The sequence below is a fragment of the Salmo salar genome, chromosome 09, assembly GCF_965601325.2.
Source record: "Salmo salar chromosome 09, fSalSal1, whole genome shotgun sequence".
Taxonomy (NCBI): Eukaryota; Metazoa; Chordata; class Actinopteri; order Salmoniformes; family Salmonidae; genus Salmo; species Salmo salar.
Genome location: NC_138299.1, coordinates 7,725,419 through 7,744,005, shown reverse-complemented (window position 1 = coordinate 7,744,005; position 18,587 = coordinate 7,725,419). Strand labels below are relative to the sequence as shown.

At 41.9% G+C, this 18,587-nt stretch overlaps 1 protein-coding gene across 7 annotated transcripts in view; it reads left to right on the top strand.

Moving 5' to 3' along the window:
• wdr25 (WD repeat domain 25) overlaps window positions 1-18,587 on the top strand; it is a 65,756-nt gene that overhangs the window by 24,372 nt on the left and 22,797 nt on the right. For 5 of the 7 annotated variants that reach the window (XM_045723342.2, XM_014209970.3, XM_014209973.3 and 2 more), the window contains 5 exons: window positions 9,045-9,192; window positions 13,185-13,315; window positions 15,230-15,400; window positions 16,781-16,921; window positions 17,700-18,309. In XM_045723342.2, the coding sequence (XP_045579298.1) occupies window positions 9,045-9,192; window positions 13,185-13,315; window positions 15,230-15,400; window positions 16,781-16,921; window positions 17,700-17,921 (813 nt within the window). In that variant the 3' untranslated portion in view covers window positions 17,922-18,309. Of the gene's footprint in view, window positions 1-1,182; window positions 2,360-9,044; window positions 9,193-13,184; window positions 13,316-15,229; window positions 15,401-16,780; window positions 16,922-17,699; window positions 18,310-18,587 lie in introns of those variants that run through there. The other 2 variants (XM_014209974.3, XM_082955610.1) reach the window with 2 other exon arrangements.

The window sequence follows — 18,587 nt, the reverse complement described above, 5'->3', positions numbered from 1 at the left end:
GAAGAAAATGGAATGAAACTGGGAGGGACTACCTTAACTTGCCAGATAAGTTGTTTTAATTTTCTGTTGCAAAATGTTTTGCTACTGTGTGCCCCAATTAATACGACCCAGGAAGACTTAAGTTTACCTAATGTAACCTAGGTTTTATGATATGAGTGATGTCTCTCACTTTGGGTAACGCCTCTTAGGGATGGAGTCTAGGAAGGTCCAATCACACAACGTCTGTCGGACAGGAGCAACGACCAATAGTGGACCAACCCACTTTCCATATAAGGAGCCGTAGTCTGCTCCCATCTTCACTTCTAAGTACGTTCATCTTCCTTACGCAAAGCATGAAGAGTAATGCGGTGAGAGACCTGACTCATATCATAGAACCGGGGTTACATTAGGTAACCTAAAGTTCTATTTCAATTACTCGTTAGGTCACTTTGGGGATATCGCCAACTCGAGTAGCACTCATATACTCTCCGAAGCCATGTCTGGATCTGATCAACCCTCAGAAGTCCCGACAATAAGCACTATATGCGCTAATGAGGCTGTAGTGACGTCCAGTTCGTAGAACCTCACGAATGTATGGGGGGGTGGTGGGGGGGGGGGGGTACCCCAGCATGCCACATTATATATATCTTGAACAGAGATGCCTTGAACAATGTCCATGATGTAGACATAGCTTCCACTATACAATGGGATAAACGCTGTTGAGAAGTGGTCCTCCCTGCGTGGGGAGGTGCCCAAGAGACAAAGGGCTCTCGTCCTGTCCATACAGATGTTTCCAGTGTGTGCCTGGCGTAAGCGGTGGAGACAGTCCTCCATGGAGAAGGGCGGTGGGTGAAAGGCCAACAGCTCTAAAGTGAAGCGATTTATAAGCACTACTAACATAAGGGACAAACCTTGGATAACCCCTGGGCAAATCATAGGTAGTTGTGGCCTGACGGTGCATGCAGCTCTCCAACCTGTTTTGCTGATGCAATGGCTAAAGGTAAAGCAGTTTCAAGCAAGCAATCTAATTTTCATGCTTTCCAGTGGCTCGAACTGCAGCTGTGAAATGGACTCAAGCACCACAAAGATTGCAGGATGGGTCTAGCTGTTTGGGTACTGAGCGTAGACTACGCTAAGATGTGAGGTTGTCATACTTGGGATCAACTAGTCACTGTTCACCCAGGGGGTTACTATTCTGGCTCAGGCTTGCACCATGTTAGCCGGGGGGAGCAGTGTTGCGCCTCATTTGACCGTAGTGCTGTGCGGTGTAAGTGGTCAGTTTTAGCCGTAGCTTGCTAGTAATTCCAGGAATCTGAGTGCTTGGTTTAGTTTGTCCAGTACGGGGAAAACAGTAGCCATAACTCCGAGAGAGAAGGTTCTGCCAGCTGGTTTGTATGTGAGCTACTCAAAGCCTGATCGTTGGGTTCGTGCTTCAAAGCCTGACCGTGGGGTCTGTACAACTCGTCAAGCTAATAGTAGCCTCTAGTGGTCTAAACGCATAGCTGTAGTTAGCCGGAGAACACTATTGCTCTTTACAGGCTGAAACATCTCCTACGACCATAGTACCAAGGCACAACTGGTCAACCTAGCCAGCGAGGGCGCTGGTAAGCTAAATAAGGGGGAAAGTAACACTACCCAGTGTAAGAGCTAGCTCATAAGAGCTAGCTCAAAGTGTGTACTGGCGGACGGTAGCTGTGGTGCTAGCCCTGGCATTAGTTGGCTGGAAATTGCCCCATGGGCCAATTGCCTAGCTATTGCTTGTACACTGCTAGCTGAAGATGGTGAATGGCATACGTCTTAAATGAGCTAGCTGTTTAGCTTCGCCTAGTAGTGTGGTGTGGGCTAACTGCATCACAGCAGGGGACTCGCCCTGTGCAGCGGTAAAAGTAGCCATATCTCTGGTATGGAGACCCGGGCTATATGTCTGCTATTCGAAGCTTAGCTGTATAGCTATCGAGTCCGTTCTCCCAGTGGGTCAGTAGTCTAGCTATATCAAGCATACTTCCCGGGGAGGGAGATCTAGTCGTGTGTTTCACCAATGCTTAGCTGTGCAGCCAGTGTTCCCTGGCGTTTAGCTAGCTAACTTAGTGTTCACGTCGAGGGTTAGTAGCCTCGTCCCTAAAATAGGAAGCCTGGGGAAGTTCCATGGCAGAAATCGGCTGAAGAGGGGTCGGAAACCGCTGTAAGTCAGTGATGTGCCTTGCTTGGCTTGGCTGGAGCTCCAAAGGTGCTCACCAGATTAGTGCCATAGGCGCAACAGTGCGCGAGGACTGAAAACGTCAACAAAACGAGCACTGGTGACATTTTAGAACGTTTGCAGCACAACGGTCTTCACAGCATTTCCCTAATATTTCGAGATGAGCTAAAGATGCAGCAAGAGGTGAGAAATGGTCTACAATGCTGGCCATATCAATATTGTTGATGTTTCTAAAATTATATTTGCCTGTGAAGGCTAGCATGAAGGCCAAAAACATAGCTAGCCACAATGAGGTTTGTTTTGAGAAGTCAGCTAACCTTGAAGGCTACCTAGTTATAACTAGCTAGCTACTTCTCAAAACGAACCTCATTGTGGCTAGCTATTTTTTGGGGGGTCTTGAAATGTAACATCCAATCAAAATCTCCAGGCCTCCAAGGGAGGCATGACTACTACGTGATTTGAGGTATGGGAACGCGAGACTAGTAGCCTAGCTATAGCAAGAACACCACTAACTGAAGAATGTGCGTTCTTTCTTAGCTAGCTAGGTTAGCTTAGAGTCTGGCTAACCGAATCTCAAGTCTCTTTCCTTTCTTCCACTTTGGTGGGAATAAGCAACACGAAGCAGGTATCTGGGCTGGTAAGGCGAGAGCTTGCTGTCTGGTGTAGCTGTCGTGTGAGGTCAATCCTCAGCACAAGAAGCTTCTGTCCTGCGCTTGGCGGCTGAGTTCTTGACGGTCCACCTGTGAACAGTTTAACAGTTAAGCAGAGGTCCAAGTCGATGCTGAGTAGAGGACCTTAATTTGAACCCGTGAGGAAGACGAAGGAAGTGAAGATACTACGGCACCTTATATGGGACGTCGGTTGTTTCTCTATTGGCGGTTGCACCCGTCTATGACCGACGTTGTGTGACTGGATCTTCCTAGACTCCGCCCCTAACAAGGCGTTACCCAAAGTGAGACACCGAAAGAATGATTGTAAATAGAACCACGAGCTAGCTATTCATCTCATCCATAGGTCAATTGGTGCAGAAAGCTAAATATTTTGATCCAGAGCAAAAGTGCATTTCCTGCACAGCCCCAGAGAGCATTAGCTACCCAATGGGCTCGGTATAATTAACAATTTAAATATTCATGATGAAATTTGCCTATTCATGCAGGAGTGCAAGTGTACTGCTGCTAGGCTCCCTCTGTCACCTGGCAGACTAACTCAGACGGCAGGGTTTGTGAGGTAGTTGTCTGTTGCTGGGGATTACATCAGTTAGTAACACTAGATTCATAATTGTTTTCCTCGTCCAATTACATAAATAAAACCTATTTGAGGATGCAAATTAATTGAGCCCTTATATCAATATTTATTGTTTGTATAATAAACTGTCTAAAGTCGATCAATCTCACAAATCATTTGAATGGGTCACCCAACTGGAATATGCAATGCAACGTGAATCCAGGGGGAAACCCAAATAAAAATGAGTGCCAAGCTGAGGAAGGGGGGACAGGTCACAAGAGGACCCTATGTCCCTGGCCAGCCCTGGTCTACATTAGGCCTACACCTTTTATAGCCCACTGTCAGAATTCTTCCTTTAGAGGGCAGTGTTTCTCTTACAATGATTATTTAGCTGAACTTGTTTAGATGTTGCTGTTGTTCATGATAGACGGAAATAGTATTGTACAGTTCACCTACTCCAGTATGTTTCATTTTCAGCTTTTTTTTTGTGTGTGTTGCTCTGGCATTCCCTCAATGTCTTCACTGCTTTACATTTCCAAAATATTTTCCTCTAAGCTTCTAGGGGATTCTGTTTGGTACAGAGCAGCGAAGAAGGAGCTTGTTCCTGAATTGACATGTCACACATTCCTGTCGACTCTCTGTGGAGTATGGGGGCTGTCATACTTCTCCATGCACTTTCATGCTCCGTGCAGTACAGTGTTCAATAATGAAATAGAGGGAGACGGATCTGGCTCACAGATCTTCAAAGACCCTCTGTGGGTCTGGATATGCTACGGCATAGAAACTTCTCATTAGTTTTGGCCTTCACACGAGACCACCCACTCAATTTCAGACATTTCCCGAGGAGACTTTTCCAAAGGGGCTGGCAGACGCTTTCTTTTGACACCGAGATGTCTCCCATGGCACCGACAGTTGGCCCCATTGCCACCTACTTGAATCGGGGTTTGTCAGGTTCAGCAAGCCTCTAATCTCCAAAGGGTGAAATTAACTTATTTGAACCAGCGCCACTTCTGTTGTCATTGGGCTGTTTTTGCAGCCTTCCTCTTGTCAAGTAGTAGAAACACAAAGCAGCGAAGCATTGAACTACCTAATCACACTCGTGACAGGCTGGTGCACTCTTTTCCTTTGTTTCTTCACGACTAGGATTAGAGAAGCCTGCATTCAAACCACATAATCATTCAGCTATTTCTGGCTTGAGATTGATTTATGGCACCCAAAGTTAATTAGCTAGATAAATGAATTAGCGAGTGCTGTCTTGCTTTTTTAAACCCTCAAAATAAGCCCTAATTTACAACTGAATTAAGCCAATTTGTCAACAAATAAAATAAAACACCTTTAAAGGTCCAATACAGGATCAAATAATTTGTGGGTGACAATTAAGTACCTTTTTATAGTGATTTGTTTTCAATGAAAATGGTAAAAAAATGAGCAAAGAGCAATTTCTCAACAATTTCGCTAGTGCTGTCAGGGAGTGGCCTGAGAGGGGGACAACTGAAAACTACCTGTTATTGCCAAAGAGGTTTGGAACTCTCTCTCTTATTGGTCTATGAACCAATTGACTGCCTGGTGATGTCACCAGGGAGGCCAAAACTCCCTCCCAACAAAACAGGCTAACAATTCTGGCGGCCTTTTCAGACATTTACATTTTAGTCATTTAGCAGACGCTCTTATCCAGAGCGACTTACAGTAGTGAATGCATACATTTCATAATTTTTTCCCCGTACTGATCCCCCGTGGGAATCGAACCCACAACCCTGGCGTTGCAAACACCATGCTCTACCAACTGAGCCACACAGCTATTACGCTAAAAAGGCATCATTTTCACAATTTCACAGTATTATTCCAACCTCAGTGTGGAAATATACGCGGAGCAAAAATATTAATGCAACACGTAAAGTGTTGGTTTCATGAGCTCAAATAAGAGCAAGACATTTTTCCATATGCACAAAAGCTTATTTCTCTCAGTTTGCACAAATTTGCTTATCCCTGTTAGTGAGCATTTCTCCTTTTCCAAGATAATCCATCAACTTGATAGGTGTGGCATATCAATAAGCTGATTTAAACAGCATGATCCTTACACAGGTGCACCTTGTGCTGGGGAAAATTATAAGGCCACTATAGAATGTGCAGTTTTGAGAATGCCAAGCGTGTGCAAAGCTGTCATCAAGGCAAAGGGCTACTTTGAAGAATCTCACATATACAATTTATTTAGATTTTGTTTAACACTTTTTTTTGGTTACTACATGATTTCATGTGTTATTTTGTAGTTTTGTTTTCTTCACTATTCTATAATGTAGAAAATAGTAAAAAATAAAGAAAAACCCTGGAATGAGTAGGTGTGTCCAAACTATTGACAGGTACTGTATATATAAAAGACAGAAAAGTCATGTATTTTACCGCACTGGGACTTTTTAAAGGGATAGTTGACCAAAATGTAAAAAATCTAGTAACACGGAGAGACTGCAATCCAGACCTGCGTTCATGACGAGTACCATTTTAAATCTTTACTTCCATAGTACTTTTGGTGTTTGCTTTAGTCTGCAGGGGCTCCTCTATGGGAGGAGTTTGCATTTTTGCAACTAATCTATTGGTTCCATTTTGCTAGGGAAGCTCAATCAATCCCAACTAAACTTTTTGAAATGATTTCAAATAGTTTTTGACCCCAGGTCTGTTGCAATCCATGCATTTTCTGTGTTAACCTAGACACTGTCATCAACTGCTAAAGTTGTTAGTATGTTCTAAGTTCTATGCCCAAATTAATATAAGCATATCAGTTTTTGGTGCATATGCACTTGTTTCCCAGCCAAAGTGAGAGGTGAACACAGAGGCTCAGATTACCCTTTATCCCTGTCAAAAGTAATTCAATGCCATCCTAAAGGACCTGTGGCCGCCTGGGGCCCCATTGTGGGAGGCAGCAAATAGTATGTGAGATTGTTTACACGTACAGCAGCCCAGGGATTTTACTCTGGTTTCAATTTCGCCGCCAGATCATTATCTCAGCGTGATCCTACTAGTAGATATGGCTTGCCGGCTTTACCTCAATTGCCTTGTCACATTGACATTCATTCACACAGTCTGAAAATGGCATTCCTGATGGCTCTGGAGGTGACAGTAGAGCACCAGGATGTATTCGACCAGTGGCCCTGTCATCATGTCACAGGCTCTGTCTCACTCAGGACAGTGAAATATCCTTCACAAATAGCTCTAGTTCTCCTCCAAAGCCATTGATCTAGGCGGACATGTTTTGTAGTTAGTTTGAGTGTTTGCTTGTGGACTAAATTTAGCACAAACCCTTGATCCAATGTGCTATTGTAAGCAAAATACTTTTTTAATTAAAGATCTTTGATCAACAGTGGAGTTAAAAAAAAAAAAATGTTATCCCTCCTGCATACACTTAGCAATATAGTGGGGCAGGCTACTTTTTTTATTTTGGCTAATTTATTTGAATTGAAGAACCGTGAAAGAAACCGATGAGTATCTTTTTTCCTATAATTTATAGGGAAATTGTCAAGGTTGAAATCCCCCATATTACTGATTTACTTAGGCAAAGTGTGAATGTAGCACCCTCTTAAAGAGCCATACTTTTTTCTGATACAGAATAATGTGTGTGATTTAAAAAGCCTCTTTGTGCTCTCTCTGTGGTGTATGAGAATTCCCATTACAACTGATAAAGTTCCTCAAAACATGACTGTCTCTAATTAACCGCTGCACTGTGTCCAGGGGTGTATTCACTAGGAACCAAACAGAAGCAAATGGGGAGCAAACTACCTGAATTTGTTCAATAAGAAACTCTGCGGTTTGCGCTAGGGGTGCGCAGGTCAGCTGTTTGTTCACCTGCAATTGCTAATAACCCATCCGCAACCACCTGACTATGTGAAAATCTGAGGCCCGCACCTGACCCGCAAATATAGAAAATGCACTATCGACTAGATTTTTTTTTTTGTGAGCTGAAGCTCCAGTGCAGCTGGGTCATGCAGCAAGACAAGGATCCGAAACACATAATCAAGTCATGAAAATGGCGTAAAAGTAACAAATTTGAAGTTTTGGAATGGCCTAGTCAAAGTCCACACCTAATTGCAATTGAGATGTTGTGGAAAAACTTGAAATTAGCAGTTCATGCTTGAAAACCCACAAATTTTGCTGCGTTAAAGCAGTTTTGCATGCAAGAGTGGGCAAGAATTCCTCCACAGGGATGTGATACTAATCAAAATGACAGGAAGCATTTGGTTGGAGTCATTGTATCTAAAGGTTGCACAACCAGTTATTGAATGTAAAGGGGGCAATTGCTTTTTCACACAGGGGAATTGGGTGTTGCATAACTTTGTTAATAAAATAAATAGAATAAGTAAAAACAATAAGATTACATTTGTAAACTCGGGTTCCCTTTTAATCTAATATTATGTTTCTGTTGAAGATCTGATAACATTCAGTATTAAAAAAATATATGTAAAAATAGAGAATCAGAAAGGGGGCAAATACTTTTTCACAGCACTGTACATGCAGCTTCTCTTCTGTCATTATATGTTGCCCTAAAAGACTAAATTAACACTTGCTCATCAAAATATCATAAATCGATAGAATGAATGCTTCAATCTATTTGACATCGGTAAAGTTTCATCTCTTCTTTCGCGTTCGCAAAGACATTTAGGGACGGAGGAAAGTGCAACAAGAAAAAAAAAAAACAGAGATATAATATTGTTTTGACCAGTTGTAAGGAAGTAGAAAGCTTTGAAAACAACCCAACATGTTTCTGTTAAGATTTCAGTTCGGCTTGGATGTGGATGCATATTTTGTGGTTTAAATACTATCAGCTTTGATGCTAATAATGATGGCACCTCTACAGATGGTATCTAACTGAGCATTTGCATTCTCTCAAGATGCTGAAAGAAAGTCATCGTATTTCTCCACACTTTGCCTACATTTGGTGTATGATTTTACTGCATGAAATGCTTAATTTTGCAGGAGTTAATATTAAGGCAATGTGAGAGGTTATAGACCTATAGTCAGTGTCCAGATTTCAGTTTCCATTTAACCCATCTGAACAGGAGGCTACAGTGCCCTTGACGTGCAATAGGCCTATTTGAAGACCTCATCTTGTGACTGTCAAATTTGTATAGATCTTCACATAACTGCTGTCATCCTCATTTACCACTTCACCATTTTTTTTTCAAAACATTACTTTTCTTGCCATCCTTCTCCTTATTTTCAACTCTCCTTTCGCGCCTTTCCTCTTACTGAATTTACATTTACATTTAAGTCATTTAGCAGACGCTCTTATCCAGAGCGACTTACAAATTCAACTCCGACATTGTCCTTTTTGCCTCCGTGGATTGACATTTAAGGTTTTCTTCCTGTTCCCAAAAGCATTTGGCAATTGACGCATGTACAGTTAGGCCATGAAGCTTAGGCTTATGTGCTAATGCCAGATAGCTCAAAATAATGAAATTTAAAAACCTCAATATAGCCTATAGATATACAATATATTTGGATTTTAAGATATTGTTCTCTCTTTTATTCAACCCGCATGCCACCTTTCATCCACCTAATATTTAATGACCCTAAACCTGTCCGCCCCACTGGAACTGTGGGTTCTGAGTCAACCCGCATCACTAGTTTGCACTAATGAATACACCCTGTTTTGCAGATTTGGGATGGTGCAGAGAGTGGGCAGTGCCTGCAGGTATACTCCTCCCACTCGGGGGCGGTGCGAGATGCCTGTTGGTCTCCCTGTGGGCGACGCCTCCTCACCGGCTCCTTTGACAACACGGCCATGGTGACGGACGTGGAGACAGGTGAGCAACACGCTCTGGAACAATCCAAGTCACTTGTTTTTCATATTGGTGACCAAAAATGTTTTGTGTATTTTCTTGATTAGTTTAGGTCTACTAGTATCCCTTTTTACATGTATTTCAAATCAACTTTTATTGGCCACATACACATGGTTAGCAGATGTTAATGCGAGTGTGTAGCGAAATGCTTGTGCTTCTAGTTCCGACAGTGCAGTAATATCTAACAAGTAATCTAACAATTCCACAACAACTACCTAATACACCACATCTAAAGGGATGAAATAAGAACATGTACATATAAATATATGGATGAGCGATGACCGAGCGGCATAGGAAAGATGCAATGGATGGTATAAAATACAGTATATACATATGAGATGAGTAATGTAAGATATGTAAACATTATTAAAGTGCCATTATTTAAAGTGACTTCTCCAAGATCTAACATTAGACCATTGAAAAATGCCATATGTAGAAAACAACTATGGATAATCGTTGAGACAAATGACATTTTGATATAAGACTGATTGTGCACTTAAACTGGCATAGCCAACGTAAGTAGAAAATCTTGTAAAGTCCGTCCCCTTAAATCCTCCTGTAATGCATATCCTATTTTCTTAAGTGTTTTTTTTCAACTGTAAACACATGTAAGTAATGTAATGTAACACATGTAATGTAAGTAAGCTCTCAGTGGCTCTCCATCTTTTAGGTCACCACATGATTAGTCGTTGCAGTGTGCGCTTCCTCTCCCCGTGTGGCTGTCAATTCTGCCAATAAAGCCCTTGGATAATTGCTTCACCCGCCCATTAAATACCCTGGCAGCTCGGGGTAAGTGATCGATAGCAGATCCACAGGCAGAATCCAGCATGCCCACACACCACCAACCCTCAGTCACCAGATTGCTGTGACATTATCTCCTGTTTACCCCTTCCTGTCGTTGGTCACAGAGTGTGTTGACTCAATGGAGGACTGACCCAGCAAACAGGGGATGTCCTTAGGACATAAGAGGATGCTCCCGTTGGGCTCCCTTTAGGATTTTATCGGAACAATATCCCACAGAGCGTTCTTGAAAAGTTACATGTTTAGCTCAGTTTGGTTGCAAAATAACATTACAGTAAGGACTCTTGATGACCATTTGGAATGACAGTTGGGCTCCATCAGTCAACTTTTACACTGGCAGGCCAGTACTCATGAATACCAGTATGCTGTGCTTCTTTATCTGGCAGGCTGGGAGACTAGGCTCCCTTGCTCCCTTACTGCCATGACTAGATTTATAGCCCTCCGGATGGCGCATTTTGGTGAATGGCCCAGACCCGACATATTGAGATAATTAGAATATCAATGCAGCAGCATTTATGTCTGCGCTGACAGTCACAAATTCATATATATGTTAATAGCAAGTGGACTGAGGAGTTGGAGTGGTGTGCTTGTGTTTGTAGCATCAGCTCGTAATCAATAGATGTGATTCAATGGCTCTTGATGCTCTTCAATAAAGCAGAGGCTCTCAGCTGCAACGAGAAAGGCTGGGTTCTTTAGATGATGGTCTGTCAATGTAAACAGCACAGCTCTTGGCTGTCTGGCTAGCTTTTGGAGAGCCAGCCACATCTGTGGCATTGTGTTCTGTGAGACAACTGCACATTTTAGAATGGCCTTTTATTGTCCCCAGCACAAGGTGCACCTGTGTAATGATCATTCTGTTTAATTAGCTTCTTGATTATGCCACACGTGGCCGGTGGATGGATTATCTTGGAAAAGGAGAAATGCTCACTAATAGGGATGTAAACACGTTTTGTGAATTTCTTTTTATGGGTATAATAATAATAATAATAATAATAATAATAATAATAATAATAATAATAATCATTTGCAAGGCATTGGAAAACCTCTATGGTCTTTGTGGTTGAATCTGTGTTAAATATTCACTGCTCGACTGAGGGACCTTACAGATAAGTGTGGCGTACAGAGATGAGGTAGTCATTCAAAAATCATGTTAAACACTATTATTGCACACAGAGGGAGTCCATGCAACTTATTATTTGACTTTGTAAGCTCATTTCTACTCCTAAACCTCTCTAGGCTTGCCATAACAAAGGGGTTGAATACTTATTGACTCAAGATATTTCACATTTTAATTTTTAATTAATTTGTAAACATTTTCAATTTTATCAATTTTTTTATTCGGGCAGTAACACAACAAAATCTTGGAAAAGTCTAGGGGTCTGAATGGTTTTCGAAGGCACTGTACATTATCTGACCCCTTGACCTCAACGGTCCAGATTAAGGTACCACAACAAATGCTCTGGCCATTTGTTTGCATTCAATGGTACCATGTTTTCACCTTTTCAAGGACATCTTAAGTGTTTGTCTCAAGAAGCTCGGTCCAATTCATAAAATTTGTTGAGTCCTAAAGCAGTCGTATTTGGCCTACAGAATGACCGTCACAGTTCAGTAGCAATCGAGAGTTGGAGGGATGGATTAAATACATTTTATTTGAAGGGCATTAGTGAGAAGTGGCAGCTACTTTTTGGTCTTTTTCAAGCCTGTTCTCGGGCCAGTGTGATTGGAAGCCACTGGCAGAATATTCACAGGTAGTGGTTTACAACAGAAGCTGTAACCCCCCCAAGTCATAAGTGTCCACTTTCATACATTATGCTTTTGCCTTCAGCCAGCCATCGTGTTTTTGGACGATTCTTCCTTCTGGGAGGAATGTATGTGAAGTGGTCATAATATCCTATGTGGATCAACCACTAGTGTCCTGCTTTTTGTAGTTTCTCTAATGAAGAAAGATTATTTTTTTGTGCTCCATCTATCTTCAATGTCCTCTCTCTCTCGTATCATGTAGGCCAGCGCTGTGGATCATATGGCTAGGAGTTCAGAGACCAGCTCTAGCACAGAGATCAGTCGCCTCCCCTTATCTTCAAACTCCGCTAAGCTAATCAATGTTTCTTAATTAAAACGCGAAAGGCCTTATTTATTATGCAAATGAGGCTGGTTTCTCATAGTCTCCCCAAACATTAGCTTTGAATCTCGATGACAGATCTCAGATCCCTCCCAAATCACAACCATTAAAGGCAAAGATGTGAAATGCACCCCGCCTGGCCACACGCCTGAAGAAATATTCCACAAACGTTGCTGATCAATAGGACGGGGACTCGCTCCCCCCCCCAATAAATAAGCGAGTCCCTTGTCTGTGGTTATTTGTGGTGACACTTTCTCATTTAAACAAATTTGTGTGGAAATACACATTTTAATTATGAGGTGTTCTTTTGTCGGGAGCTTACTAGAATTTAACACTTTTGAGGGAGTCTTTAACACTGCTTATAGAAGTCTTGGTTGTGTGTGGGATTGATTAATGAGGAGTCGCATGGCCCTGAGGTACATTTTACATAGCCTTTGACAGGTCTGCTGCCTGGGTATAGTCTGGAGCGGTCCCCTTGCAGGTTTGTGCTGTACGTTCCGACGGAAACATTGGGCTGTTGCACCCTTTTCAGGCTTAATTATATTTAAGCCCTGCAATGTTTGTTTTCAAGCTCAACATCACTATAATTTAATAAGAAAAAGCTTGTTGACACTTGCTGGCCAAAACAGTGGATTCTTTTTTTGTCAGTTTTAAATTAGCTTTTTATCTGGACTTCTTTTTTACGTGTGTGTGAGAGAAGCTGCTTTTGGTTTTCAAATACTAATTTGTTCTGCATAGTTCCAAAAATATCACAGGACTTTCCCAAATGTCTCATACTTTATTTGGATATCACTGATGCATTGTGCTAACTGGGTTTGTCATATATGGTACATAATGTTGCATTATGGGGTGGCACAGGACCAAACATTTCCTGGGGTGGTGCAGGACCTTCTTGATCTGAGGGCTCCTTTGACTTTGAAGTGGCTCTGTGTCCAATTTCTCTGTCATGTATGCTTTATCCAAGCCGTTATTTTTCTATACTCATCTCCTGTTTGCTAGAGGTTTGTGATGGTGGCTTCTGTGTTTGGTTCCTCAGGACAGCAGATCGTGAAGGTGGGGAACCAGTTCAAGGTGATGTGCTTGGCAGTGCAGCCCGACAACCCTGAAGTGTTCCTGTGTGGGGGTTACAGCGCAGAGGTCAAGGCCTGGGATGCCCGTACCTGCAAGGTCAGCTGCATCATTAACACTCTCTTCTCTCCAGCACTGTAGGCCTATCCCTGTTAGACCTGGATTCAAATAGTATTTGTTTTCTTTGAAATACTTTCATAATGGAAACAATAGAATTGTCCCAAAAGTGTAAACCTCACCCCATCTGGCACTCTAGGCAGGCTCTGTCAAACACTCAATTTGATATTTGTTCCCAGATCTGATCTCTCTCTGTGGCTGTCCGTCACCGAGAGTCATCTGAGCTAACAGCACTGTCAAGGCGTGCTAATCTACACTGTGGTGCACTGCACCCCTTCTGGCATGAGTTCAGACTGGCATGTTCCCAATTGCCTAGCCACTAGTACATTTTAATGCCAAAGTAATTTTTTCTGCCAGTAGTTGTCAATGTACACTACCGTTCAAACATTTGGGGTCACTTAGAAATGTCCTTGTTTTTTGAAAGAAAATTCAAATTGATCAGAAATACAATGTAGATATTGTTAATGTTGATAGTGACTATTGTAGCTGGAAACGGCAGATTTTTATTTTTTTAACATTTTTTTAATGGAATATCTACATTTATCAGCAACCATCACTCCTGTGTTCCAATGGCACATTGTGTTAGCTAATCCAAGTTTATCATTTTAAAAGGCTGCTTGATCATTAGAAAAATATTTTGCAATTATGTTAGCACAGCTGGAAACTGTTCTGATGAAAGAACCAATAAAACTGGCCTTATTTAGACTATTTGAGTATCTGGAGCATCAGCATTTGTGGGTTCGATTACAGGCTGAGAAATTGCCAAGAAACTGAAGATCTCCTACAATGCTGTGTACTACTCCCTTCACAGAACAGTGCAAACTGTCTCTAACCAGAAAAGAAAGGAGTGGGAGGCCCCGGTGCACATCTGAGCAAGAGGACAAGTACATTAGTGTCTAGTTTGAGAAACCGACGCCTTACAAGTCCTCAGCTGGCAACGTCATTAAATAGTTAAATTAAATAGTACCTGCAAGTCTCGCAAAACACCAGTCTCAACGTCAACAGTGAAGAGGCGACTCCGGGATGCTGGCCTTCTGGGCAGAGGTCCAGTGTCCTTTTGTCCATCTTAATCTTTTATTTTTATTGGCCAGTCTTAGATATGGCTTTTTCTTTGCAACTCTGCCTAGAAGGCCAGCATCCCGGAGTCGCCTCTTCACTGTTGACGTTGAGACTGGTGTACTACTCTAATGTACTCGTCCTCTTGCTCAGTTGTGCACCGGGGCCTCCCACTCCTCTTTCTATTCTGGTTAGAGCCAGTTTGCGGCGTTCTGTGAAGGGAGTAGTACACATCATTGTACGAGATCTTCAGTTTCTTGGCAATTTCTTGCATGAAATATCCTTCATTTCTCGGAACAAGAATAGACTGATGAATTTCCGAAGAAAGTTATTTGTTTCTGGCCATTTTGAGCGTGTAATCGAACCCACAAATGCTGATGCTCCAGATACTCAACTAGTATAAAGAAGGCTAGTTTTATTGCTTCTTTAATCAGAACAACAGTTTTCAGCTGTGCTAACATAATTGCAAAAGGTTTTTCTAATGATCAACTTGGATTAGCTAACACAATTTACCATTGGAACACAGGTGTGATGGTTGCAAATTATGGGCCTCTGTACGCCTATCTAGATATTCCATCAGCCTTTTCCAGCTACAACAGTCATTTACAACATTAACAATGTCTACACTGTATTTCTGATCAATTTGATGTTATTTTAAATGGGCAAAAAATGTACTTTTCTTTCAAAAACTAGGATATTTCTAAGTGATCCCAAACTTTTGAACGGTAGTGTATGTTGCAGAGGAATTGGAATAGTCATATCTGCTAGAGGAGCCAAGCTTCACAACATGCAGTATTTATTCAACCTTGAATTTATGCCCCATCTTCTCTGTGTTCCGAGGTGGAGAGGGTGTACAGGGCACGGATCCAGCAGACTCTGGCCATCCTGTTCCTGACTGGGGGCAGGGAGTTTGTGACCAGCAGTGACTCGGTAAGCCGGGACTCTGCCGAGCGCACGCTCATTGCCTGGGACTTCCAAACCACCGCTAAGGTCTCCAATCAGATCTACCATGTAAGTAAGACCAGGGTCGTGTTCAGTAGGGCATACGGTATCAAAACTATTTGCAACAGAAAATGTATATGGTAGTTTCTTATTGGACAATTTCAGTTAGTACCTCCCTAGTCATCTCCGTTTCAAATTGTTGTCTCCCTACGGGACAAGGTCTAGATAGCTTGTCTCATCCCAGCCATGTTGTCCCTGCTATTGCAAACATACTGTGCCTGTAAGGAGCAAAGAAAATCTCTTAACTAGTCATAAAGTACTTTATCAATCTTCGATTGGTAAATCATTTTTTTACTTTTAAATTAATTATATATAAATATCCATTGGTTCTTGAAGAATATAACAGAAATGCAGCTTAGTTTATTTGTCATACCCCATCAGAACTGAAAATATTAGATTGGAGTAAAACAATGTTGGTCGTAAATGTAAATAAACACAATATAGCCTCAAAGCATGAATAATATTATACTGTACAAAAATATAAATGCAACATTCAACGATTTTACTGAGTTACAATTCATATAAGGAAATCAATCAATTGAAATACATTTATTAAGCTCTAATCTATGGATTTCACATGACTGGTCAGGGAGCCATGGGTGGGGCCTAGAAGGGCATAGGCCCACCCACTGGGGAGCCAGGCCTAGCCAATCAGAATGAGTTTTTCTCCACAAGGGCTTTATTACAGAAAGAAATCCTCATTTTCATCAGCCTTCCTGGTGGCTGGTCTCTGATGATCCCACAGGTGAAGAAGCCGGATAAGGTGGTCCTGTGCTGGCGTGGTTACACGGTTGGACTTACTGCCAAACTCTCTAAAATGACATTGGAGGCGGCTTAGAAATGAACATTCAATTCTCTGACAACAGCTCTAGTGGACATTCTTGCAGTCAGCATGCCAATTGCACACTCCTTCTTCTTGAGACATCTATGGCATTGGGTTGTGTGACACAACTGCACATTTAGGTGGTCTTTTGTCCCCAGCACAAGGTGCACCTGTGTAATGATAATGCTGTTTAATCGGCTTTCTTGATATGTCACACCTGTCAGGTGGATGGATTATCTTGACAAAGGAGAAATGCACAACATTTTTGAGAAATAAGCTTTTTGGGAAAATGTATTTTTATTTTAGCTCGTGAAACATGGGACCAACACTTAATATGTTGTGTTTTATATTTTTGTTCAGTATATAATGTTGATATCATGGATGGTAAGTCCATAGCTATATTTATGAATTTGAGTGGTTACATTTTTCTAGCCTCTATCCTTCAGCTTTTCACTAAAACAGTGGGTTGTTTTTATGGCAGAAAATACAGATAGTATCATTTGAGTATGAATGCCAACCCAGTTGAATGTTTTCTGACCTTCTCCCATTCACTTGATTGAATCCAGGAGCGGTACACGTGCCCCAGCCTAGCCCTTCACCCCCAGCAGGACTCCTTTGTAGCGCAGAGCAATGGCAACTACATGGCCCTATTTTCTGCCCAGCGGCCATACAGAATGAACAAGAGGAGGCGGTATGAAGGACACAAGGTCAGTGGTGATGAGGCCGTGCGGTTGCATGGGAGATCCATACACTCTACAAACCGCTCTATAGCTAAAAGCAGTAGTCCCTCTGGTCTGTCATTTACAGTCCTCTACACAAACACATGGTTAAACAATTACAAATACACCAATGAGTCACATATAGAACGTGACATTCAGATATGTTATACAAATATTAAAGGGACCTGCTGAGCTTTTGCTGTCAATATTTGCCTTACGAGTGAGTAGCCTTCGGCTAGCTATAGAAAGCAGCTGTAACTTTAGTGTAGTTTCAACGTTGGTCCTTGGTGTAAAAACATGGTCTGTCTGCTAAACGGTGCTAATATATATATTTTTTTACATTTCAATTAGAATAAACATGTAATTTATTTGTTTATGCATGTTATTTCCCCTATTTGGGAATGATATGCTAAACAGTACTGATATGTGTGTTACTAACAATAGACATAGGTGGTCTTTATCTTAAATCCTCTCATGTGCGTGAGATGGCATGATGGAGGTAAGAAAGTAAACTATAGGGTTTACTCAGTCTCAAGTCTCAAGCAGGTCTCAAGCAGCAAGTCTCAAGCAGACAGCAGAGGATTGCAATCTCGAGCTGCATTATTGTAAACTTGTTTTTCATGAATAGCCAATTCCTATCTGCATTTTGATAATTTTTTGCACTGCAAGTGTCCGAATAGAAGTGGAAAATGTGGGCCTGGGTCATTTTGCAGTGTGTATAGTGTGTAAATTGATTTCATTGCTAATGTAAGGTGTGATGGTTTAGGTAGAGGGCTATGCGGTGAGGTGTGGCTTCTCTCCGGATGGGTCCATACTGGCCACGGGCAGCTCCACAGGCTCCGTCCACTTCTACGACCAGCAGAGTGCTCGGACGCTGCACACTCTGCTCGCACACCAGCAGGCATGCATGTGTGTGTCTCTGCACCCTGTGCTGCCCGCTGTGGTGGCAACGTGCGACTGGGGTGGCGAGCTCAGGATCTGGCAGTGATTGGCACAAAGATGGGGAGGAATTATAACACCCAGACACTACAAACATCCAGGCATCCTTCCTATCCGAGCTGCCGGAGAGAAAGGAAACTGCTAAGGAATGTTTCCATAAGGCCAATTGTGTGGCAATTTACTCTTCATACTGAACTTCGCTTCCATTGAAATACATACCTGTTGACCAAACTGCTGGCAGTTGTCTATTGCTTAGCTTATATCATAACTTCAATCAAATGTCTAGGCAAAAATGTAAAATTGAATTAAAAAAATAAAAATAAAATTGTACCATACCATACTCAGGAATTAGTGTACAGGATTCTCACTCGCATTGTAAATGAATGACGTGATGACCCTGTTTGTCACAGCTATAATAAAAGTACTAACCTATTCTACATTCATTGTCATGTATTGTACTGTGTGTGGTCTTTGTAGAAGATAATAATTTGCAGTCAGGGGCACATTATAATGCCGAGGATCAAAGACAGGTTTTCTTAATTAACATTTCAAAGGGTACATTTTTAAAAGCTTTGTGAGTTTATTATCATCAGGCAGTAGTGGGTATGGATGCAGCTCTAGCCTGTCTGCCATATTAAGTCACTGACCGAATTGCGAAGCAAGTCAGAACTATTCTCTAAATTCAGCAACTTGTATATTTCCTCTACCAATAGTA